The sequence below is a fragment of the Eleutherodactylus coqui genome, chromosome 4 (genome assembly GCF_035609145.1).
Source record: "Eleutherodactylus coqui strain aEleCoq1 chromosome 4, aEleCoq1.hap1, whole genome shotgun sequence".
Taxonomy (NCBI): Eukaryota; Metazoa; Chordata; class Amphibia; order Anura; family Eleutherodactylidae; genus Eleutherodactylus; species Eleutherodactylus coqui.
The window spans coordinates 63,942,498-63,968,338 of NC_089840.1; the positions used below are offsets into that span (position 1 = coordinate 63,942,498).

General features: G+C 43.9%; 1 protein-coding gene across 3 annotated transcripts in view; it reads left to right on the forward strand.

Annotated features, from left to right (window-relative positions):
• Positions 1-25,841, forward strand: part of SSH2 (slingshot protein phosphatase 2) — a 166,107-nt gene that overhangs the window by 115,094 nt on the left and 25,172 nt on the right. For all 3 annotated transcript variants that reach the window (XM_066599593.1, XM_066599596.1, XM_066599594.1), the window contains 3 exons: positions 17,420-17,523; positions 20,684-20,748; positions 25,246-25,367. In XM_066599593.1, the coding sequence (XP_066455690.1) occupies positions 17,420-17,523; positions 20,684-20,748; positions 25,246-25,367 (291 nt within the window). The remainder of the gene's footprint in view (positions 1-17,419; positions 17,524-20,683; positions 20,749-25,245; positions 25,368-25,841) is intronic.

Consider the following 25,841-nt stretch of genomic DNA (forward strand, 5'->3'; position numbering starts at 1 on the left):
AGTATGATTTTCCAGAATTTTTGAGGATGCAAAATGATTTTTCAGGCTTTTTGAGGATGCTTGAAATATAAGCCCTACTCCAAAATTAAGCCCTGCTAACAGTTAATTAAAAAAGTCAAGTTAAATAGTGTCCAGGCAGCTATACATGTAAAAAAGTTAAACCTTTTTGAACAAAAATTAATATAAGACACTGTCTTAATTTCAGGGAAACACGGTAGATGCTAGGAGCAGACTTTCTGCAAATGTGATTGGAAAATCAACAGTAAGTGGATGATCAAAACTAAGAGAAAAGTTAAAAAGCGACAGCAGGGCTGACTAGATGGACCATGTTGGTCTTTCTGGCATACGTTTTTTTTTTTGGTTTTTTTTTAATGCTTCTACAGGGTAATTCAGAAAAGATGGTGCAAAAGTAAAGCTGATCTATTCACAGATCATAAATATACAACAGCTAGAATGATATATAAAGATGGAACTCTTCACGTTTTAATGTTTGGTGACACTAAAGAACCTAAAACGCGTTTCCACTGCTGTGGAGTTGCTGGGGATCTGCCCGGACGTGTCTGGGCAGAACTGGGCTACAGACTTGACATCTGCAGTGTCACCAGCGGCGCCCACATCAAACATCTGTAAGGTGCAGTAAACACCTGAAGAGTTCTATCCTCTCATTCCATTCTGGCGGTTGTAAAGCTGACGGATTCCTACATGAATTGACATACTTTTGAACCATTCTTCTTGAATCGCCCTTGATTTATCGTGCAGATGCTGGCAGAGGGCACTTGAGGATCTATCATGACTTGTGCCCAGCAGCCACTTGCACTTTTCACAAGCCTCTGCCGTCTAGTAAAAGCCCAAGTAATATTCCGTGTTGTCAGACTTTACCACCTGGACCCTTATTAAATGTAAGAAGCGGATTGTGATCCTCCTTCCTGACATCTTGCGTGGCGTTCATAAATACACATGGAAGGGTTTTCTTTGCTCTTTTATTCTGTTTTACAAGTTCAGTGATCTTCTTGCTGGACTCTTGACATCCTGTTCTGGAAACAGGATGTCCTGCTCTACAGCTGCTACTGCAAACATCAAGGAGCCGTAGAGGTGCCGTAACTAAAAACGTAAAGGGAACATTGGATGTCCAAAACTGGGTGTTGTAATCTTTGTCCTTTCTCCATCATGAATACTGTGACTCGGGTTTGGGCTGTTCCTTTTTGTTAAATGGGTCTTCACATAATAATGTGACCACAGGGTTTCCTGCTGCTGGGAACCCAGTGATCACTAATAATCTACTAGATAAGCCAGTAGCAGATGTTCAATTCTATAGCACTCCCACAGGTCACTTGCAGCATTACACAGTTGGAAATCATTCGGGCTGCCCATGAGATGTGTAGACATGACATGCCCTCTAAGTTGAGAAATGTTCTTTGTTGGTACTTGCCACACGCCAACTGATCATCATAAAAACATATCCAATATTGTTGCGACACCTGATCTGTTGCCAGATGTTCTGTGCAAGCACCAAGTTTAAAGGTTACCGGTCACCAGAAAATTGGTGTATAAGCTGGCACCATAGTGTAAACTATCGTACAGCGATCCATTCCACACGTTTGCAGTAGAAGGAAGGCATGCACTCAAACCACAAAAACTTAATTTATATATAGTGTGTTCATTATGCTAATGCAGCCCCCCGAGTCAGAGGCAGCACCATCATCTTTCTACTCCAAAACCAGCCTTCCAGTAGATGGCGCTGCAGAGGTGTTGTTCCATCTTCCTTATTTGCATATTTCCCAGAGGAGCATGGATGGCCTTATAAGTCTCCTCACTCACCTTCTAGGTGCTCTCCTTAAGGAGAAACAATGCCCTTCCTGACCCACTCCTAAGCTAGTCTCTTGCCGCCACCCACCTCTGTGCTGATGTCTGCGCTTGTAGCGCTGAAATCTTACATGCACTGTGCGCTGCTCCTACCATGTCTTCCCCACGCATGCACTGTGAAGTAAGATGTAGATGCCTCGACTTCATAGCTCACTGTGCATGCGCCAAAAGATGCAGGGGGAGGGACACAGGGCGCATGCGCAAGACTTCAGCTCTGTGGCTGCTGACATCTACATGAAAGGGGTGGCAGCGAGAGGCTGAAGAGGACTGCTTTGGAGTGTGATATCCAGCCTTTGGAGCAATGATGTTGCTGCCTCTTTGACTCGGGGTGGCTCATTGGCATAATGGGCATGCTACATATAAAAATACGTTTTAATGGTTTTGGTGTATACCTTCCTTCTACTGCGAATGTGTGAACTGTTTTTGCTAGAATAGTTTATACTATGTTGCCAGTTTATATACCAATGTTTTGGTGACAGGTTCCCTTTAAGGGATTATTGGTGTATTTGTGTTCTCTTAACATAGTATGTTAGGCTGAAAGGAAATAAATGTACCTCTAGTGTAGCCCGTTTCCACCCCCAACCCCCTTTGTTGATCCAGAGGAAGGCAAAAAAAGAAAACAATTTGTACCGTTCCTTGTAATATCCTTTTATTCACGTCTGCCAAGAATAGCTTCTCCTCTCTCGGGTCCGCGAAGCTGCATAACATGAATCCTGGTGTCTCACCTTGGAATAAACCCATCATCTGAGCGCCTTGACCTCTATCAGGACAGTCGCTGGGGTTTAGACGTTGCTGGTGTCCTTCCCTGACACTGGACTGTTCTTATCTATTTTCAGCTTCCTGTTTATATGCAGACAAGCACTGAATTCTTTAGTGGAATGTTTCTCTTATTAGATACTTTTTTCAGCAGCAGACTTCCTCTCTCGTGAGAAAATGGACAAGTTTCGTAAGGGAGGATAAGCCACTGCCGGGGGAAAAGTTATGAAAATACAGCAAAATTACAATGTAGCACAACTGAGCCTGAAACCTATTGCTGATATCACAATGTATCCGTGTTCCACCCCGGGCTGCCAGAGTCGCCCTATGTACTGGAGTCTAGACTTGACTTGAGGCCAGTGGGAATAAGCAGTGCTAATTGCTGGGTTTACCCAACCGCAGGCTTTGTTTGTCTCTGCGGATTGGAAGGACAATGCAAGCCATGCTGTTTTATTCTTTACCTTGGCCTTTACCTGTGTTTAGTATCTAGGTAACCTGCTGGTTATCTTTTGCTTGGTCTTTTGCTTTGTATTGGATTGGATTTTAGGTGGTAACCCTTCTGCCAAGACAACATAGAAACACTTGGTGTATGTTTCGCTGACACTTCAAGATCACTCACACACAAGTGTGAATGCAATTTGAGATATTAAAAGGGAATCTGATTTCAAAATTGGTTCTGTGCTCTCATCTTATTGTCTTATGAGCTTATGGATGGCCATTTTTAGGTAATGGAGACATGCTTCTTGGTCCCTCTCTCAAGAAGGGTGTGTGCTTAATTCCTAGTCGCTATCTTCAGGTTGTTCTCCTTATTCTGGTGGTCATCGGGGGTCCCAGTGATCACCACTCATCTAGCAATATGTACCTCTAGTTCTGAGGGCAATAGATTCAGTATTTTTGGAGGCTGGGGTTGTAGGTCAACTTGTGCATTTAAAGCAAGCTCCTCCCTGAGCCGCATTTAGATGACAGCAGGTGGTCTGTTATCTGCATACAGCTCTTTTGTTCTGCGGTGGGACTGCATCTAAATACATTGTTATCAGCGCTGCCATGGAGAAACACCGCATTCGGTCCCTGCTACCAGCTGGATGGTTTTTAAGCTCAACTAAAAATCATCGTTCGGCCGAAAAGTAAGCGATCTTAGCATTTGCACGCAACGCTTATCGCTCGAAAGACATCGTTTGAGCGATAATCGTTGTATGTAAATGGGGCTTTAAAGTTAAAGGGGTTTACCGTGACTTACAATATTGCTAGTCTATCCTTTGGATAGCTCTTCAAGATCCAATGGGTGAGGGTCTGCCACTCAGGATACCAACCAATCAGCTGTTTAAAAAGATCAAAGCATTTAGGTAAGCACCCACGGCCTCTACTCAGTCCAGTGACATAACACTTATTCATCACGGGTCCTGAGAGCAGCTCGGTCTTATTCAAGTGAATGGAATTGAGCTTGCAATATCAAACACCGCTGCTACTAAATGTATGGCGCTATGCCATCAAGAGGCCATAGTGCTTGACCGAGCGCTGAGACCTCTACAAACAGCTGATCAGTGGGGGTCCTGAGTAACTGGCTCCCACCTCCGGTCTACAGATGTATTCTCCTGTTTTAGGATGAGTTTCCACATGCTACATGGGTGATCCCTTTTAAGAATTCTAGTCTGTGATTGGTGCTTCTCTAACTGATCTGTTTAACCTGTCCCTTCGGACAGGTGGTGATCCCAAAGATTGGAGAATGACCAATGTTATGCCCACCTGTACGGCTATGTTTCCAGCTGATTGCCAAAACCCTGTTCACCCACGACAGCGAATGTCTGTACAATATTGCCAGCATTGACAAGATCATGCATTCGCTGGCTTCTGCGAGTCACCTACGAAGGGTAGTGGAGAAGAAGCCGGTAACCATAGGCCAGTTAGCACCGGTAGTAGTAACAATAATGGACCACGTGGTCATTTTGTGCCGTCACTCTTCTGGCTTTTTTTTCCTTTGTGGTGTTATATAAAGACAAACGTGTTGTAGAGGTGCTACCTTTATTGGCAAATCCAAAAATGTATTTTTACAAGCTTTCGGAGCTCAGAGGCCCCTTCATCAGGCCGGTAACAAATGAGCAGCTGAGGGTAAAAGCACAACAACTTGAATGTTCCTTTCAGACTTTGTATATAAAGTGATCGACCTCCTCCCATGTCTGAATGGGACATTTAAAATATAAATTTCTCTCTGTTCTTCATTTGCTATCTGGCTGATGAAGGGGCGTCTGAGCTCTGAAAGCTCGTAAATCTAGCTTTTATCGTTCTCTAATAAAGGTGCCAACTCTATGATGCTTGCGTTTTGAGCATTTTTCTGACTAACATGATTCCACGCTTTATATCATTTTCGTGCTAATTAACCAGACCAACCTATGATTAGTAAGCGTATCATTGGTTACTCCACAGACTTGTAAACAGAAACCAACAAAGTATTACCTCAAGTGCAAAGTCTAGCCGCCTTCATGTTCGGCGTTTCTGCGCTGTTTACCTAGCGAGTTGTCACACAAGATCCGTCATTTGTTGGCATAAATGGGAGAGCTGCATTTGGTCCGGTTACGTTTGACGCCCTTTGGAAAGGTAACTTGTTGGACAGCTCAGGACTCTTTAGTATGTTCTCCTACGGGAGAGTCGCAGAGGTACTGATAAAACACAGTGGGCTTTATAAAAAGCTACATGCGGTGCAGAAACCATATCATTCACATGTATCGGATGGATTTTAAGGGAAAGTTAAATAGATTTAAGCTAGCGAGAGCCCTATAGCGGATTTCCCAAAAGAACATGGATGGCTTTAGAAGTCTTTTCACACACCACCTAGGTGCTGTCCTTAAGGCTGGGTTCACACGGGGCGGATTCCCGGCGGAAATCCCGCGGTTTGGCCACAGCGAAAAACCGCGAGATTTCCGCCGGGAGAACCGCTGCTTCAAAACCCGTGGCAGTTTTGAAGCGGCCCAGCCGCTCGCTCTTCCGCTGCGGCCGGCGCTCCCATAGACGAGAGCTGCGGCCGCAGCGGGAAAAGAAAAAAAACATGCTGCGGTCGGCAAATCCGCGCCGCAGCGGTGGCTTCTGCCGGCTTAGCCGCAGCGGATTTGCCATCCCGTGTGGATGAGATTTCTGAGAAATCTTGTCCACATGGCTGGCTAATCCTGGGATTAGCTGCCGCATGCGAATTTGCCGCGGCGAAATTTCACGGCAAATCCGCCCTGTGTAAACCTAGCCTAAGGAGAAACGATGCCCTTTCTCACCCACGTCTAATAGGCCTCTCACTAGCCAAGCCAGAAACCTACTGCACACTGATGAGACACAACCCCCCCCCCCCCCCGAAACAGCTTCCTGTGTATAGTTATTCTGGCTTTGGCTTACAATTCCCAGTCATTGTTATAAGGCTTGTTTAAAAAGTCTGACACTGACTTGCAGAAATGCTGCCTTCCAATAGGTGACGCTGCAGAGATATCCATCTTGCCATTTGCATATTTCCCAGAGGAGCATAAATGGCCTTATAAGTCTCCTCACACAATTTCTAGGTGCTCTCTTCTAGGATCAGGAAGGCTATCATTTCTCCTTATGTCATTGAACATGTGTGTCCAATATGGCCCACAAGAACTAAAACCTGTATGGCTGCATCCGTGGAATGATTGTTCACCAGATGAACATTTCATCAATGGTTTTTCAGCCATTAACCTCCTTTTGTCTGTGTATGGCACCTCTAATCTAACGAGGCAGACCTTCGGATACTAATGTATTATGTAATCAGTAGAAGCGCTACTACTTGATACATTGCAGCCAGTCATCGTAATGGGAATCTTCACAAAGTCTGAACTACGTATCTTACACTTGCCTCTGTGTTGCCTACAGATTCTGTATTGAATTGGCATATAAGGTCAAGAATGGTCTTCTCGTTTTTATTTTTGCATTTTTTTTGTGTGTTTACTTGGTTGGTTTGCTTGCTGTCGAGTTTTTTATCGTGTCTCTTGCTGTGCAGAACACGGGTCAGCACTGGTTATACAGGCTGGACGAGACTAAAGGAACACTTACACAAGAGGGAGGAAGTATTTTTAGGATTTTGTTTTTAAGAAGTCTTGCCCAGAAGGGTTATTGACTGGAACATGAGTTAAAAGAACATTGTGGTAACTTTGCTTAGAACCGGTGATACCTGTGAGACCTATTAACTAAAGCTGCTTAATATCGTAGTGCTTTAGAAGTGAAGGCTATTCTTATTTCCTGCATCTGCTAAATATACACACAGACGGGTTTTTCAGTGTTTACTGCTGCGTTAAACGCTGTCCAAGCCTCCCATTGTTATCGGTGAAGCTCCATCGCAGAGCTAGAGTTCCATCTTGTACGTTTAGTGCACCTCATCAACAATGAAGTATGCTAAACTCCGCTGTTGGCCGCAGGTACCTGCGGCCGATAGTAAAATCGCGGCGCTTTCAGCAATGCCTGTGTGAAGGAGGCCTTAACCCTTTCCAATCCAATTTGTATCCTGGTTTCCTAGGGGGCTTACTCTTTTTCTGCCGTTATACAATGGCCTATATGTTGGCTTAAGCCAGTACTACATGAGGTGACACGTTGGATAGGCTCCGGCAGCAGAGAGGCTGGCAATATACAGTAAGAGAACCCCAACGGATGTCTTACAACATCGGAGCTGTACAGCCTTAAATCATAATGTCGTTAGACGTCAGACAGTGGATTGGAAGGGGTTAAGGTACCTTTATGTAGGACGACCATTGGCCAAATCACTCGAAAGAGCAAATTCAGTCAATAGTTCAGTGTAAGCATGGCCTCCGACAGGGTCGTGAGGGATAAGTCATTAGTTGTTGTTTTTGTTTCAGCTTACCAAAAATAGTTAATCAGAAGTCATCCGGTATAAAGTTACAGTTTGATGACTTACAAAGTAATTTGCGTGGAGATCTCACTATGAACGATGTCTCGGTAAACCACTAATTCACAATCCTCACTCTGTGTGAAAGCTGATGAATGACCATCGCTCATACGCTTCAACAACTTTTCTGAGAAACTATGTGAACGATCGCCGCTCCTTGTAAAGGTGCCTTTTGGGTTTCTTTCACACTTGAATCTGTAATTTCCTTTGTGCTGCTCTGATAGGAGCCGAACAATGAAAATGGCCTAAGTGCTGAATAGAGCATGTGATGGGCAAAAATGGAGCCTTATAGACCAGTGTTCCCCAACTCCAGTCCTCAGGGACCTCCAACAGGTCATGTTTTCAGGATTTCTTCAGTGTTGCACAGGTGATGTAATTATTGTCAGTGCCTCACACATTCCCATAGGTGTTCTTACTATAGGATATCCTGAAAACATGACCTGTTGGTGGTCCCTGAGCACTGGATTTGGGGGGACCCCTGCTATAGAGTATGAGATCAGTCCGATGTTTTCATGGCCAAAATAGCTCAGCATGCTGTGCAATTTTGTTCCTGTATTTTGTGTCTGACTCTGAACAGCGCCACTCTTTCCAATAGGCTGCATCTGGTATTGCAGCTCAGTAAGTTCCCTTCTGGTTTTACAGTTTCTGTGAAAAAAGAAAAGTGGTCCTCTTTTTGTAATCTATATTTTTGGTGACTTTCAGAACATCATGACACAGGATAATATCTGTTTTTGTGTACATTGCCTTTCTTAGAGATTTTCATAAGTTGGCCTAACCCGCTGACTTTTGTGGGACCAGCCAACTCTCCCCCACAGCAGTCCTGAACCCCAGCCCCAGATCAAGCAATAGACTAATGGCATTAGCCGCTCCTGTAACTATCAATATGGCCGTCTCACTGCGCAGTTGCTCAAGTCCACACATCTACAATTGGGTTATTAAAGTTAATTATTGACCATACCGTTTATTTTTGTTGTTCACCTGCCTGGGACTTGGCATGCACACTTTTCACCTGCCTGGGACTTGGCCCGCACACTGCTGAAATACTCGTAAAGTTTTAAGATGGTAAGACCGGATTAGTATTCTCTTCTCTTCTGTTTTAATAAGAACATTTTTTGTAAAACCTGATAAAAAGGAATCTGTTGACCAACACAAATTGTGCATGATAAGCAGCTCAGATGGCAGAAGACAAAGGACAATAGCTGTAGGCTGCTATTCATAAACCAGTAAATATTCATATCCAGTCACCCACATGGAGCGTTACATTATACCAGCCCTCGTGATGCTCTGTGACATTATAAACCCCCTTCTTGTCCGAGCAGCTCTTTGTTTTTGAACCGTCTCAAGATGATCTCCATCGCGTTTTTTCTTCATGCAGTAAGTGAAAGTATCCTTCAACTTTCCGGGTAAGTGACACCCGTGACGCCGAAAAGGCCTTTCTATCTTGTTCCGTTGTCAAACTTTGTGCATGATGGTGGTTTCAGAATTCGGCAGGGAAGTAGATTTTACATCATCGGGTAGAAATGACATATTACATTACTGTATCTAATTGGTAGGAAGCGCTGTATGTTTGTACGTGAAATGCGGTTGTTGCACTTGTCGTCCAGCCAAGCAGTGAAAGTCTTGTAGCGGGACAATGGTTGGAGAGCCTGTTGACCTCTCACTTGGTTTATTGTCACACAAGTGCGGTCTGCAAAATCTTCGGAGCTGATAGGTGGCCCTTGTTTCAAGATTTAAAGGTATTGCTAAAAGGAGGCCAGCCGGCCGCTTACCCACTTTACATCTAATGAGAGGGAAGCCCCCTAGTATTGTTTGCTCCTTCAGTTGTGATGGGACATGCTCGAGATGCTGTGCACTGCCAAGATAACATCTGTTTGATGGCCAAAGCCTATTAATTTGTTTTTACAAGTAATCTGTATAAATTGGATTGGTAGGCTCTGGATGTCCTCATTTCATGCAAGCTCAAACTGTGTTAGTTATTATTACGCCAGCCATGCATATTAGATAGCCGTCAGCCAAATGGTTTATTTGGCCTTCAGTTTTTCCTTTCCTTACCCGTGCCCCTTTTGATTTGGCCAAGTGTATATGTGCTCTCAATGGGGAGCAGGAATAAGCCACTGCTAGACTCCTCTGGAGGAGGTTACTTAGTTCCCCTAAAAACAAGAGGAGTCACTATTATACGCCAATGGTGTGGTTTTTTTGTTGGTTTTTATCGCGTTTTGATGTGAATTTCGCGCAGGTTTTCCGCTTCAGAAAAGCCGCACCACCTAAGGGTATGTTCACATGACTGAACACGCGCTCTTTAAACCGAACGATTAGCGAACGAGCCAACAATAATATTAATACCTGCATGAAATGAATGACAAACGAAAAGCGAACAAATACTGTCCGTCCGTCCGTCGGTGCGCATTTAAACTGAACGATTAGCGTTCACTTTTGCTCGTTTGAACGCTTTTTCTTTTTTTTTTTTGTTTTTTTTAAACAATAATTGTTCCATCTTGGAGCTCCCTTACGGAGGACTTCGTAAATTCATCACCCTGTGGGGGCAGCCTTATAAGGGTCATGGAAAGGAAGACAATGCTCTGCCTATCTGACTAATTGGACGTGGTTGCAAAGAGCTGACTTTGTCTTCTTGAGTCTTTGGCAGGCATGAATACTCGTCACTCAACCGTCATCTGAAGATGCACAAGGCTTTAGTCAAACGCCGAATGACTCGAGCAGAACAGCCAAGAACCAACAGCTTGTTGTATTTTAAGGCGAGGAAGGTGGTGCATCGTAGGTTTGATTTTCTTTGTGGCGTTATACAGGGTGGGCCACGGAAAAGTAGCCACACTCTTATGAGAAAACCTTTAATAGCCAATGGCAGTACAGCATTTCTTATACTGCTGAGGTAACGTGAAAGCTGCGCTGTGATTGGTTGATATGGGCAATAAAGACCATCTTTGAGAAAGAGTGGTGCCGAGATACTTTTCCATGGACCACCTTGTAGAACATCCTAATTTGTAGGAATGACCCCATAATTGAAGGTGTAAATGTGACATAAGTCCCATCTGCTCAGGCCTTCACAGTAGGTGTGATTTGAGTCGATACAGTGACTGATATAAAGTGCTTATAAGATGGTAGACCAGACTGCAATGTTGGACCCATCGCACATCCAGTTTTGTTTTTTTTTCAGTACTTATTCTGTCTTCGTCTTCCGAGAGCAAGACAGTCCACTGCCTAATTCAGACAAAGTCAAAGGGGGCTTGGTTCTTTTTTCAGCCGGGAAGTTCTGGGCATACCACAGCTAAATATAGTGGTCGTCTGCCCTCGACTAATATGGAAAGGGACAGTATATTGACCTCAGGCAATCTCACCGTCCGCTTACAGTAGACGCCCTGTGGCTTGCATTGAAGGGCTTCATAAATGTTCTGACAGACCGTGCTGCTGAATGCCAGCTGGCCACCTTACAGTTAAATACTGTGTGAAGCGCTGGGATGTTGGTTTTGTAGAGGGAAAGTCCTCAGAGGTTTTCATTGCTCCACAAACTCCAGTTATTATGGGATTTAGCTGTTTTTTTATGCTGAATAGACATTTTTTTTTTTTGTGTGTGTGGGAAAGTTGGGTGACTACTTTGGTGCCATGGTGACCATACTGGCGGTCACCCAGCTCTCCCATAATCTTACAGCTAAGGAAAAAATGTTAACAAGTAAGTGTAACAACTGAATTTGACTTCAAAAGCTTTTATTCACAAAGCGTTGTTTTTAAAAGTCCATTCAAAGGGGCATATGTAAGATTCTTGGATGCAACTTGCATTGAACAGCACACGGGCACATGTCCATGCTGCCACAGACAGCGGGCACCAGTTTTGATCCGTGATATGGACAAACCCATGTGCATAGCCTAATGGGGTATAATAGCTCTTTATGCTGTCCATGAAAATACATCTGTGGGAACAGGTCATAAGTGTACACTTTACATGTACCAATCATCAGACCATGTAAACAGGTTGGAAGTCGGTCAGTGTACAAGAAATGGCTCGTTTGTTGGCTAATTGCATTGTTTGTGGCAAAGAAGTGCTCCCTTCTTGACATCACATCTTCCCGTGGGTCAGGAACGCTCTCTTTTCTCCTTAGGGAGAGCACCTAGAAGGTGAGGGAGTAAGGAGACTAATAAGGCCTCTGGGTAATATGCAAATAAGGGAGATGGAACAATGCCTCTGCAGCACCACCTATTGGAAGGCAGCTGCAATGTTAGACTTTTTATATACAAGCCTTGTAACAATAACTAGGAATTGAATGCTGGCTGGCTTTCAATTCCCAGTCATTGTTACAACAAGGCTTGTATAAAGAGTCTAATATTGATTTGCAGGATTGCTGTCTTCCAATGGGTGGCGCTGCAGAGGTATTGTTCCATCTCCATTATTCGCATCTTTGGTGCTGCTGCCAAAATGCAAACTGTATGAAACTATCTTATATTAACGAAATTTTGTCCCCATGTAAGCGACGATCTGCCCCTTGTGACAAGCGCTATGTCTTATCGGAAACCCTTAAAGCGCAGAAAATCTGCCCTTGTAAAACCACCGTAAGGCCGGCTTCACACGGGCATATTTGCACTTGCAATACACAGAGGACTTATTGATGGGTGCATTCACATTTTCGTATTTTATCACACATTTAGGTTGCGCAAAAGAAAAAAAGTTCTATTTTTCTGCGTAGTTGTGCGTCCCCATAGAGGTGAATGGGGGTAGCAGAAATGTGTATGCAAAATGCAAGGAGATGTGTGAGACGCTGCGTAACTCTGCTAAAGGATCACATCTGGAACTAACTGGCCAGTTCAATTGGTGCGTTTGTTTGCCGTGTGCGCAAAGTACTGTAAAATACGCTATTGTGCGCAATAACGTATCCTTCATTCTGCAAAAATTTAGTGCTCAGGCACAGTTGTGTGAAGCCGGCCTATGGCCACTATCACACAGCCCACTTTATACACCACGGTAATCGCGGTACAACGCCTCCATTGATTGCAATGGGGCCTCGTAGACGAACTCTCGAACGCGGCGTTTCTCGAGCGCTGTCTGCTCCTATTTTTGTGCGTTTTAGTTCTTGATAAACCAGCTTATCACGCATCACCATGTTTCACAGTTTTGTAACATTTCGCCAGATTTCCAGTCCTCGCGTGTCACATCGCAGTCGTGCATCTCTGATGAGAGTCTTGCACAGAAACACGTGACTGTCCCTTCATTCGGCTTGTGACCCCACAGCTGCCTTGTGAAAGGGCGGCCCTGTTTTCAAAATGCTAAATATTTTAACTTCTTGTGTTTTAAATATAGCAGCATAGTGGGAAGGGACGCGGTCCTTGTTTACATCATATCGGGCAGCCATTTTGTTCTGTGAGGACTGTAATCCTATTCATGAGGTTGCAGATTGTCTATTCACGAAGAACCAGTGACTGGTCCGCGCTTTGATGTCTGCGCTTTCAATCGCCTTGTTATGAATAGTTCTTCAATGTTTCCACAACAAAATGGCCGACTGGCCCAAGTCTCCTCATGGATGTCAATTGTTTGCTATAGGCAAACAAAGTGTCCATAGTAAGCAGTGAAAGCCGTCGGGAGTTATTGCAATTCATTATTGTGCGCCGGCCGTATGTTGGGGAACGGGGTTTTATCATATTAATCTCATTATTGCGACGCGTAGACTTGTTTTACGTAAGCTATTTGCTGATTACAGACGTAACCTGCGGACTGCTCTAACATGGCTGTTGGCGCTGATGTTTGGGGACTGTTTGTCTCTGCCCACGCTTTGCTTTGTGTAGGGAAGGGTTAATGTACCGCGCTGCCCTTCGCCTTCTCGCACACATGCTGAGGTCTTTGGTTCACAGATGTTTCATGCAAATATACATTTTTACAGAACGCGTTCCCACGCTCAAGTGTGCGGCTCGCTGTTCCATAGTCCTCGCTCAGGAGACTCCGTCCCTTCATTGTTTTACCCGCTTGCGTCTAAACTTTTATTTTTTATTTTTTGTTTTTTGTCAGTTTTTTTGTTTGTCTGGCTTGAAAAATGTCTGCCTGTAATAATCGGTGTATCCGCCATGATCTATAATATATAGTCAGGCAATGATTACAATGTCTTGTCCTATGTAGGATTTGGGCTTCCGACTCCAGCGGACCCCTGTGACACTGTCCAGGATCCTCCATGACACAGGAACAAGCCCAGATTTCCGGGCCAAAGTGAAGGTGTTGAAAATGACAGTAAACGGAGAGGAAGCCGACGCCTCTGTTTATCTTCAGAACAAAAAGGAGTTTTCACACCTTCGTCCTTGAGGTGGGGGGGGGGGGGTTGCTTTTTGTACAAACAGTACATTTCCACCAGTGGTCAAAAATGACTAGTGAATGAATATACAGGGTGGGCCACAGAAAAGTAGCCTGAAAGCACACAGTGTTGCCCATAGCAACCAGTCACTGCACAACTTTCATTTCTTATACCACTGAGGTAAAATGAAAGCTGTGCTGTGATTGGTTCCTATTTCTTATACCGCTGAGGTAAAATGAAAGCTGCGCCGTGATTGGTTCCTATTTCTTATACCACTGAGGTAAAATGAAAGCTGTGCTGTGATTGGTTGCTATGGGCAACAAAGGTTAGGAATACATGGCTGCATTCTCCCCAAGACCACACCACATCTGACCACAGTTCGTGGTATTGCTGCTCAGCGGGGCTGGACTGAGGCAAACCGTGGTCGGGGTTGGTTTTGGTTTAAGAAGAAGGCAGCCGTTTTTGTTTGCCATTTTTTATTTATATTTTAAAGGGTTTTCCCTCACGGCAGAGCTTTTGGCACAGATTCCACGCCAAATAAGGCTGGGTTCCCGCAGGGCGGAATCCTGCCAGGAATCTTGCGGTTTGGCCGCAGCGGAAAACCATGTGATTTCTGCCAGGAAAGCGCTGCTTCTGCCGGGTTTGCCGTGACGGATTCGCCGCCCTGTATGGACGAGGTTTTGGACAAATCTCGTCCACATGACTGGCTAATCTTGGGATTAGTGTCCAGGGGCAGATTTGCTGCAGCAAAATTCTGCACGGAATTTCCGCGGCAAATCTGCCCTGTGTGAACCCAGCCTTAGTGTCCCATTAATGTGAATGGGAATCTGCGTCGCTGCATAATGAACATTTTTCTGCTGTGAATTCGTAATCCGTAAACCTTGCCATGTCATTACTTAATGCGGATCCACTTCAGAAATACCCATTCACAAGGACTAAATCCGTGTGCCAATTCATACATGGCAGAAACACAGTCCAGACTACTTACTGTTGTGGTTTTTGAGGCGGACTTCATGCTGAAAAAATGTACTAGCGTTGGTTCACATGGCGAAATCCAAAGGGTGCTCTCGGGTAGGCGTGTGCGGCCTGTGTATTTCTCACACTTGTATACTACGCAGTACACAGTACGTATGCATGTAACATGAGTATTTGCTGCGTATGTTAAATCCCCATAAGGCTCCTGCCCACGGACGGATATTTGCCATGGCATGCTCCATTTTCGTGCGGATTCCACATTGAAGTCAATGTAAGCCATGCGATCTGTGGCCCTTCCGCATTTCGGAAAGTTGTTGACCCACAACTAACATCTGGTCCCTTTTTTTTCTGCAAAACCACGAACTTCGCAGTATTTTTGCAAAAGGCTGTTATATAGAAACTTTTTACCTAGCTGTGTAGTGATTATAACCTGTATTACTTTGCTAATGAGTCCTAGCGATGTAAGCTTAATGACCAAACCCCTTTTATCTGTTGCTGCCTGTACGGGATGATGGGATTGGAGTTGATATTTCGCCATTGTTTTTATTGCGGTGGTGGTCTCGGGTGGAAGGAAGACTCCCCTGTGAGGCCACCTTTATCGTCGCCCCGCATCACTTCCTGCCCAGCTGGGCACATCACATGGGCAACAGGGTAGATCATTATAGCTTCTCACGAAATTTAGCAATGTGAACATGGTTTCCTCTTTCTTTTGAAGTGTGTTACGGAAAAGCATCACTTCTGGGTCTGTGCCCACTCTGTGGGTTGAACTGTGGGTTACAGAAGCAGAGTTGGCACGAGAGACTGCGTTACAAAACCCAGGTGTCTGTCTTATTTATTTGTTGTTCCTGTAAACGGGGAAGTTGAAATTTTATACGTACTAATTGCAGTGATGTTAATACTTCTGTCTTTGTGCATGGTGAAACATAGAACGGAGAAATGCCCTAGGCAAGAATTAAGAGCGAACCAATAACTTTAACTCCTTGATTACACTTCAGAAGTAGAATTGTGCCTTGTTGGGAGACCGTCAGTATGGCTACCATGACATCTCACTCGGCTTTCCTAGCGACCTGCATTTGCCTAGTTAGGCATTTTCACGGCACACATTATTGAATTGCTAGCTATGGTTACTCTTGCCCCCAGGTTGGCGCAGGGAGTATTGAGGTACTGTTATATGGGGTAACAGGCGCTTAAGCTCACAAACGTTATCCTGACTGTCTATTTAAATGGACCGACAGTCGCTTGGTTTTTAGGTGAGGTAAACACAAAATGACTCAAAGTGAGCGATTCTCACCCAGTTGGGTGCCATGGTTTTCATTGGCCAACTGTTGCCCAACTATTCCCCTTTTTGAGCGTATCGTTGGGTGACTGTTGTCCCTTGTAAATGTATCCTTACAAGACCATTGATTCAACCTTGAGTAGTGTATGGCCTATAAGACTGACGGCACCTACTTGGCACTCTTCACAAGGAGAATTAAAACCCCATGACCCATGCCAAACGCCCCTCATGCAGCCAACAAGTACCCTGCTATGTATGGGCAAGTGGTAGGTAACCCAAAACAGCTGTCTACAGATGGCTGTCTGCTCCTTATGGAGAATATTCTGTTTTGCGTTATTTGTCATGTTGCAAGTGTCAGACGTCTTGTAGGGAAGTTACCCTACAGTAGGTGGCATTAGAGACCGTTTTCCTGGAAGGATAGTGAATTTGATTTCTGAATTCCTGGACAGATTTGCGATCCTGATTGCTAAGAAGTTCAGGTGAAAAACCTACTAGAAGTTCTCATAAAGGCCATCCAGCTTTTCTGTAGAGCGACTTTTCTTTAAAGGGAATGCAGGGGTTAATATTTATAGGTGATCTTTTTTAATCTTTTCATTAATCACCTGATCTAGTCTCTCTTTTCTTGGTTGGACGGTCCCATTGATTTTGCACAGTTGAATGTTTTCTTGTAGCGACGCCTGCCTCGGTTTATGTAACGGTGATTCAGATGAATCCGATGCATATCTGAGACTGTGTGATGAGTGAAGAAAGGACTGTGGCCGGCCCTTGTTACTCCGCACCCCCCAGCAGCTGTGCTGCTCCCAGCCATACAGTTCACCCCTCCATACCTTACATGCTGCGGCACCGCTCTGGCTGAAGAGCACACATCCATCTGCCAGGCCCAGCGTTCTCTGAAAACTGTCAAGAGTGCCTCACTTTGTCTTAAGACAAATGCATACTTTCCAAGTGTTTAATCAATATCAAGAAGCATTGACTTGTCTTTTGCTGCATGTTTAGTTTTCTTATAACTGTACTGTAGAAGTGCGCTGACTTGCTACTTTGTAGGCAGTATGTAATATATTGTATGTACAGTGAAACTTTTGAGTCAACCATCCAATATTGCATAAAAATGGTCTTCTAGGTGTGGTCTTATCAAAGATGATGGCATAATATATGGTGGAACTGAGAATCTGTCACAAGACGTGTGGTCTGGGTCATTTTGCTACTTTGCACTATTTAGGAAACCAATTACCATCCAGTGTAAATTAGGAGGTGATTTGAACGGCATATGAGGAATCCGTCATTTTACAATGTAAGACTTTGCAATATAGTGACCGAAACTAGTTCTGTAGTATTGCTGTTTTAATTGAGTGTTTTTTGCTTTCATTACAGCATCAGTGAAAGTTTCCTGACCGTGAAAGGCGCTGCCTTATTCCTTCCACGTGGAAATGGCTCCTCTACCCCAAGAATCAGCCACCGGCGCAATAAACATGCAGGTAATCGCTGATCTCTTTATAGTGATGTGTTACTGAGCTGCATCATACAGTGCTACGATCACTTCTCGGACATGTGACGTCACTTTCATCAGTCACTTGGCCTGATAGCGCCTCAGTCCCATTCTGCTGAATAGGATTGGGCTGCTATTCCAGGCACAGCTACTGTATCACTGCACCTGGTATGCAGTGAAGCAGTGGGGACCTATCCTAAGGTTAAGGTCACCAATAGTTTTGTCCTGGGAAAACTCCTTTAACTTGGTACTCTGTATGAAAAATAAAGAAGTTTTCTGACTTAAAGCAATTGTCCTAAACTGAGAAAACTTGGTAAAAATTATACAAAATAGTATATTGGAAAGTTTGCCAGGTTTTCTGCTTCCTTTATTGACCATTGTGGGACACGTGATAGAACAGAATCTAACATGATGGAAAAATACAGTGCAGCAATAGACTGCTAACAAAGACCTTTACCTTCCATTCTCCTATAGTCGTATTGTCAACTCATGAGACAATTGCTATAAAATCCAGGATGTGCTGCACTTTGTCGTCAGAATTGCTCTATTTATAAGCAGGCTTCCCCTTTGATGTTTGTGCTACAGTTAGATAACCATTCTAGATTATGTACTTTCTCCTGGAAGCATAATGTCTCTGTTTACTTGTAAAAGGAAGCGTGTGTCTTATTTATCTGACATGGTGAAACGAGCAAATATCCCGAGGCTGCCATTGTATATTGCCATCTAGTGCTCAAGTCGGAGTGAAACGGTAGACCCAAAAATATACAAGTATCTTATGCTTTATAGTACAAACCGTGTACAAGCTTACTGCACTAGTAAATGATTTCCAAGTAACTTACGTCAACGAAAATTATAGAACGCATAATGTGCATATCACAAACTTTTGCACAAGTCATACTGCCCAAGGCCTGTCATACTCATTTGCACCAGAAACTGGCATAAATTTTATCAGAAAATTAGGGCTGGTTTTACCTGGGGGAGGCGTACAAGTGGCTCAAGCAGCTCCAAATGTTTTAGGAAGCTTACACTTTTTATTACTTCCTGGTGTATCTAAAGGCCCTTTGACACGGTCGTTTGGACGACTGCAGGAGCGCTGACTTCGGTGCTCCTGCAGAGCATTCAAACTGAAAGTCCTGTATGCGGCTTGCAGGCTTCTCATCGGCTTCTCGCTCTTCACTTCCTATGGGAAGCACTGAGCTTCAAGCATTCACACGGAACGATAAGCCAGCGAGTGCTAACAAGGTTTGTTTTTTTTTAAGCTGATTTGAAAAGTCAGTTTAAACAGTGAACAAGTGAGCGACTTTCTGATTATTTTCTTTTTTTTTCTTTTTTTTTTTGCTTCACACTGAACGATTATTGCTCATTTGAACGGATTTTGAGCCATAATCGTTGTGTGTAAACGGGCCCCTACTCCAAAGGCACTTATCTAAAACCAGTATTGAAAACCTCGATCTTAGATAAATGTGCTCCTTAACTGCTTTAACCCCTTGCCTGACTCCGTCGTCAGACATGCGTTCAGGAGAAAAAAATTTAAATTTGTCTCTGACGCATGCCATGCGACGTGCGAGAGCGGCTCGGGCCCAATTGAAATAAATGGCCAATGATAATTATCCGCAGCCACTGCTGTAACAGCAGTGGCAGAGGATTCTTTCACCCCTGCGGGGAGTCCCCTCATCGCTGAACAGTGTGACAGTGCTGTTCGGCGATGAGGGGACTCCTTGTGGCGATGATTTTCGGGGTGGGTGGGGGCTTGAAATATAAGCCCCTCCCCAATAATCATCCAGAACGTGCGTAAGGGGGATATATATATATATCTCCATATCCTTCTCTGTCGGGGTTCGGCGGGTCTTGCTGCTTGGCACCCCGGCTTTGTACTGAAGATCTTTCAGCCGGCGGGGGTTTAAAATCTGCTGAGCGCTCAGCCATTCATTGAATGACAGCGGAGCGCTGCCTGCTATTGGTCACAGCACTCAGTCAATCACAGGCAGCGCTCGGCCATTCAATGGCTCTTAAAAATAAGAGCCAACTCTATAAAAAGAAATGTGCTTAAAGTGGGCACTTTGGCATTTTTCTTTTTTCTTTCACCACCTTTTTTTTTTTTTTTTTTTTTTTTTTAAATATAGCTATCCCTGGGTGTGTGTGTGTGTGTATGTATGTATATGTGTATATACATACCTCTTTTGCTTCCGATGGTCATGTGATCTCAATTCTAAGCAGCTCAGATTTACTTGGCGTTATGTATTTAGTTTTTAGTCATTTTCCGAGTCTAATAAGGTTACATGGACCCTACCACATAAATTGCCTATAGAGGGATTCAGACACTACTATTACCTGTTACTGATGATGATCACAGATACTATTACAGTTACTGATGATGATGATGACCACACAGGTATAATAGAGGAGGCCAGGGCTCGTCCTCCTGACTGTATATTTATGGTCTGTAGCTTATTTAGGTGAATATAGAAGGTAATTATGACCAAACTGATTGCCCAGTAGGGCGAAATGCTATAACCTGTAGCTAATGCTGTGCTGATGCATCATGGGATTGATTTGAAATTGAAAATTTCACCATCAAGATGGTGCCTGATGAGCATCAGACAAGGGGCTGCACTGCATGGAAGTGGTTGCAATATACAGTGGAGACCTCCAAAGTGTGATGGGCAATCAGGTGACGGATGGAAAAATGTGTTTTCGTCGGACTGGCCCTTTAAATGCACAGTTTTACCTCTTTGAAATCATTGTTTGCCTTTTCCACAACTTTTCTGCCATGTGAACCTACCCTAATCCAAGTGACCTGTTCCTGAGGATAGACAATCTCATGGTGCAATGAAAAAAACTACTTGTATCTGAAAGTTTCTAATGTGGACGCATTGTGCGAACTATCAGCTGTACACATTACAGGCTATACTAGGAAATAATTTGGCTTTGCTCCTGTCTTTTCATATGACCTTGTACTCTTATTAAAAACTTTAGATGTAGTAGCTAGAGGAAGTCTTGTATTTTTGCTTGCACATAAAACAATATTCAATGCTTTTTCGTCTTATTAGATTCACTTAGGGTGACTATAAGAGAAATATTCACCCTTGTGTATTTTTTGCCTGTGGAATCCGAAAGTTAAAACCCTGCTTTATGCTTTATACTTTTAGGGGACCTTCAGCAACACCTCCAAGCCATGTTTACACTCCTCCGCCCCGAGGATAACATCAGATTGGTAAGTCTTCCTAGCTGCATTTTCCTGACCTACGGTATAAAGCAACTGTGTCAGCGCCCTACAGCTCTAAATTCTGAGAGTAACCGGTTTTAGAAGTAGGTCTAATTTTCGTAATAAAATCCTAAACCAATTTGAGACCTGAACAGCTCTAGATTTAGTGATGAATTTGGGTAATGTCAGTCACCTTCTTCAATCTCTGAGCAAACACCGCTCCTATTGCATTCAATAGGAGCTGCGTCTGCACTACCAACTTGGGTCGCTTGCAGTACAGACAGTGTGATCTGCGTCCTGCGCTATCCGTACTGAGAGGGTGGTGAGTATTACGAACGGCGGACCTCTACCAATTGTGTATTGATGACCTGACCTGAGGGATAGGTCATCACTGTATAAAATGCCTAAAGTCCTAGATAACCACTTTATATTATTCAATAAAAAGACCACAGTTAAAGTAATTGTACTGTCAAAAAACTTTGGACTTGTCATGGGGGCATGTCAAAAGTTTTTATAGGTGGGGGCTTTTTAGGGCTGGACCCCAACAATCTAAACTCTTGACATGACCCCATGACAAGCCCCACCTATCAAAAAAAAAAATAAAGCAGAAAAAAAGCGCTCATTAAAGTGCTGTCTCTGCTCGCTAACTAAAGACTTTCTACAAAGCCTGCCTGAGTTTGTCTTTGGATGGCAGACACTGCTAAGATGAAGGCTTTTGCTGCTTCATTGGGATCTTAGCACTTGGACCTCCATTGATCAAAGCTTTTGACATGTCCCTATTACATCTCAAAAGTTTTTTTGAAAGTACAATTACACATCGAACTTTATGGCTTCATACTGTGTCAATCTCTATGGCCTAGTGCCCACGGACGGATTTTCGCTGTGGAATTTGCAGCCAGACACCCGCCGCGAATTCTGCAGCAATGTCTGTCTGTGGACATGCTATGCTAGATTCTTACCTGCCGACAAGCAGAAATCAGCTGCCTTTTTTTTTTTCTTCTCCACGCGCGGGGGAGAGTCGCTACATGCTCTTTTTGGTGCTGAAATCGCATAGACTGCTTCCATTGCAGTCAAGTCCATTCCGCGGCACTTCCACACTGAGCACTGTGGAAGTATCGCGGGAATCCTTCTCAGGCCCTGAACGGCGCATGCTCGCCGTCCGAGACACTCGCGGCGGATCCGGACAGATGACTATGGATCTCTGAGGTCACTGCCGGGACACAGGGTCTGATGCCGCTGTGAGATTTCGCAGTCTAAATCCTACCCGGCAGTGGGCATGAGGCCTGTAAAAGTGTCAACCTCTTCCAGCACAATTTACTGACAATATGCTAGTGTCGTACTGTCATCGCCGGACTATACACTCGCTTTAAACATACTTTTTCTGGACTCCTGGCACTCTAGAGACTGTCACCGTCTTTTTGCACTTCCCTGGGAGGGCAGCACAAGCTAGTGCCTGTCGCACTGATCTGTGTCTATCTGTGCAGTAGTTTTGGAGAAACTGTCATTTTATCAGTGGCAGCACATGCATAGAGGACTACCTGAAGTAGTCCTGGGTATTCACAAGCTGCAGTATAGTTACACCCACCCCGTCCTCCAGTTAATCATTGGCTGGGGTGGGTTTGGCTAGCTGCAGGACTAGTTCTGTGTCTGGGTGCTACTAATGTAAGTTTCTCCAAAACTACTGCACAGATCCACACAGCAGACACATCACTGCAAGCAGTGTGACAGACACTACCTCATGGATCACTCGGTAAGGGCTGCAAAAAGATGGTGACAGAGCTCCATTAAATCTACTTGGTCTAAGTGGCCCCCACAAAAGTAAATAGTGATTAATCAAAATATGTTCAGAATCTGATCTCTAAACATAACTAACCCCTCATTTGTGAGGACTCTGTAGAACAACCCGTACAGGAATGTCTGCCTGAAGGGCGTACACATTCATATGATATTCCCGTATAAAATAACAAGCTTTGAAGTGTTTCACGTGGCACTCTCTGCTGAGGCAGTCACTCGGAGCTGCCAAGGGTTATTCAGAAGCTTTCGGGTTACAGATACGTTTTCGTGGACAACCACCCCTATTGGGATTTTATTGGTGCGCTACTTTATAAACTATTGTTGGGGGAAGGAATTGGCGTGTTTAATGGGGTGCAACTGGTTATATAATTGGGAAGCAGTTGGACTATATAACAGGAAAACTCCACTCTTCCCGTTTTTCCAGCAATCTACGCCTACATACAATGAGTAACTCCAATTACTTTACCCATCTGTACTCTTCATCATTAACATCCACTGCTGCAATCAGAATTCTGCTGGTTACTACTTACTGAAGCAGTGCATGATGGGACGTGGGTTACAACTTTCACCTCACTGCTCTAGTGAATATAGGACTTTTAAGTGTAAGACTATTCTTACACATCAGGGTCAGATTTAAGAAACTATCTAAGGCCTCCTGTCCACCGTCGTATCGGTAAAACGGTTTACCGATATTTGCCCATACGCAATCTCTGCCCGCAGAGCTTGGATTTACATCGAGGGTACTACACACACGTGGTCATGCGCAGCGTGACTGTATCTTTTTGTTTGTTTTTAAGTTCCCCACTCTGTTTCATAGCAGGGTTATGTATGAAATCGCTGCCCATTCACAATGTATTGCGTATGGACGGTGTTTGCATACGTTGCCTATACAAATGTATAGGGCTCTTGCTGGGGGGTACGTGAGAAATGGAGCATGCTGCCATCTATTTCTCGCGTGTATCTACACACCGTTTGTTATAGCTTTCATCAAGGTATCATTGTGAATATGGAATCAGACCAAGAGTAGCTGAAGTCTGAATGTATCCATCCCCTGACGGATGGGAAATACTGGTAACAGCTGTTTATTTTGCAATCCCTTTCCGTGTTACTAGGGACGATAATTGGTCCAAACAATCTGAAACTGATCATTTTCTGTTCTGCATTTACCCAGACCGGTCACGTAGGACTTGCACACACTATGCAATGTTTCCCACTGTGGGCATATAATTTACCTCACCCAATTAGCGTCTGCTCCAGTCCTATAGGCCTCTAACGACTGCAGAGTTCAAGGAATGCATTCTCTCCTCCGCTCGTCTTGTTGCCTGCCAATAGGACCAGCTGCAGGCCCTTTATCAGTATCCGAGGAGTTGGACTATACAGTTTTGTGTTGGTGCTGATCTGAAGTTTTTTTTTTACTTTTTGTTATCTGACAAACAAGGGAGCCCGGATTAATATCCAAAATGAAGGACAACTAGAAGCCCTCTAAAGCCTTGTTCAGATGGAACAATTATCGTCCAGAAATCCGTTCAAACCGGCGAAACTGAAGATAATTTACGTTTTAGCCAGCATAAAACCCAGCATCGCCTCGTGCACTTTTCATGCCGTTTAACCCCTTAGCGGCCAAGCTTTTTTCACTTTCTTTTTTTGGGAAGCTCAGTCTTGGCTCAGACCTTGATGGATCAGTATTGTTCTCCAGCATTTTTGTGCTTGAGATACAAGACGGCGTTTTGGAATCGCTCGCACGCACCCAGAGAGCCGTTTCCTGAAGACTTGGCAGCGCTCTTCCTTGTGTTCTTGCAGAGTCAGCCCTGACTGGGCACACAGCTGATGTCTTGCGAATACAATAGGCTGTAATCCCTGCGGTGTCTCTTGGCTGTGCAGATGTCCTCTTTGATATGGCACACTGTTCAGGAAACCCTTTCTTCCTGAGGACCATGTACATCCAAGCGCTGTGCGGCAGGCATTCTGGAAGTCCTGGGAAGTTTTATGCTGCCATATCTAATGCTCACCAGCACTTCCTCTCCCACATATTTGGTTTGTTCAGGGAATACAGAATATCCTCACTATGTGACAATTCTAATAAATGTATCCATATCCGTTTGTACCCACTACAGTGTTTTATAACTTGTGGCTCCCAGGTGTAAAAAGCCTATCAGGACTTGCTGAGAATATATATATATATATATATATATATATATCGCTATGAGACTGAAGAACACAGATATGCAGTTTACGTTGAACGGGACAGATCACTTTATCCACTGGAAGTTAACTGATTCCTATTGAATGGAGCAAGCAGAGATCTTGAAACATGAAATTGATGCAGAAAGTAATTTCTAAAAAATGGTAGTTCTTGTAACTATACAAAGAAGAACTGTTAGCTGAAATACAATATAGCTGAATATATTGGAACTTCCTCCTTTGTTAGCAGGACTGTAATATTTGATAGTTCCTCTTGGCATCGTGCTCATATGCCGTAAGTGTTTTGGGCGGTTGGCGTCATCTTATGTGATGAAACAAGATCAGCTTCTATCCTTGGGAAAAACTTTTTTCTGCTTCAGTACACTTCTAGCCTTCTTATTGTTTGCACTGATCTTGGAACTTAAAATGCAGGTTGGTTTCTGTGTATCGGTTTATGGGTTTACTTGCTACATTGTAACTGTATATGTTTTAGATGACGTAGTAAGCTATTTATGTATGTTTTTGTTCTAGGCCGTAAAATTGGAAAGCACCTATCAGAACCGCACACGTTACATGGTTGTCGTCTCGACAAACGGAAGGCAAGACACAGAAGAAAGCATTGTGCTGGGGATGGATTTTGCATGCAATGACAGGTACATCATTTTATACCCCAGTGGAGCCAGAGTTGTCTGGCAGCCATTTATTGCAAACTTGCACCCCATGTGTCCGCGCTTGGCGGTGCCAAGAATTTTAAAAGGTAAATGCAACCGAATCGAATTTGCTGCAGGTGATTTTTGCAGAAAACCCGCAAATTATTTGCAGAGAAATCTACAGGACGAAACTGCACCAAATTTGGGAAGTATGCAAAGAATAAAAAATTGATAGTCAAAAATACAACTTCAAATCTGCAAGTAATCTGCAGCAAAATCCACAACAATACATTTTCCTCTGGGTTTATTGCAGCTTTCTACTTTCCTAGATTCATAACACATGTGTAACATAAATTGACACACTGCGGATAGAAATTTTAAAAAAAAAGCACTACAGGTCAGATTTTGCAGAGTGTACACAACATGTAGATGAGATTTGTCAGCGAGTGATGACACTTTAAAAAAAAAAAAAAAAAC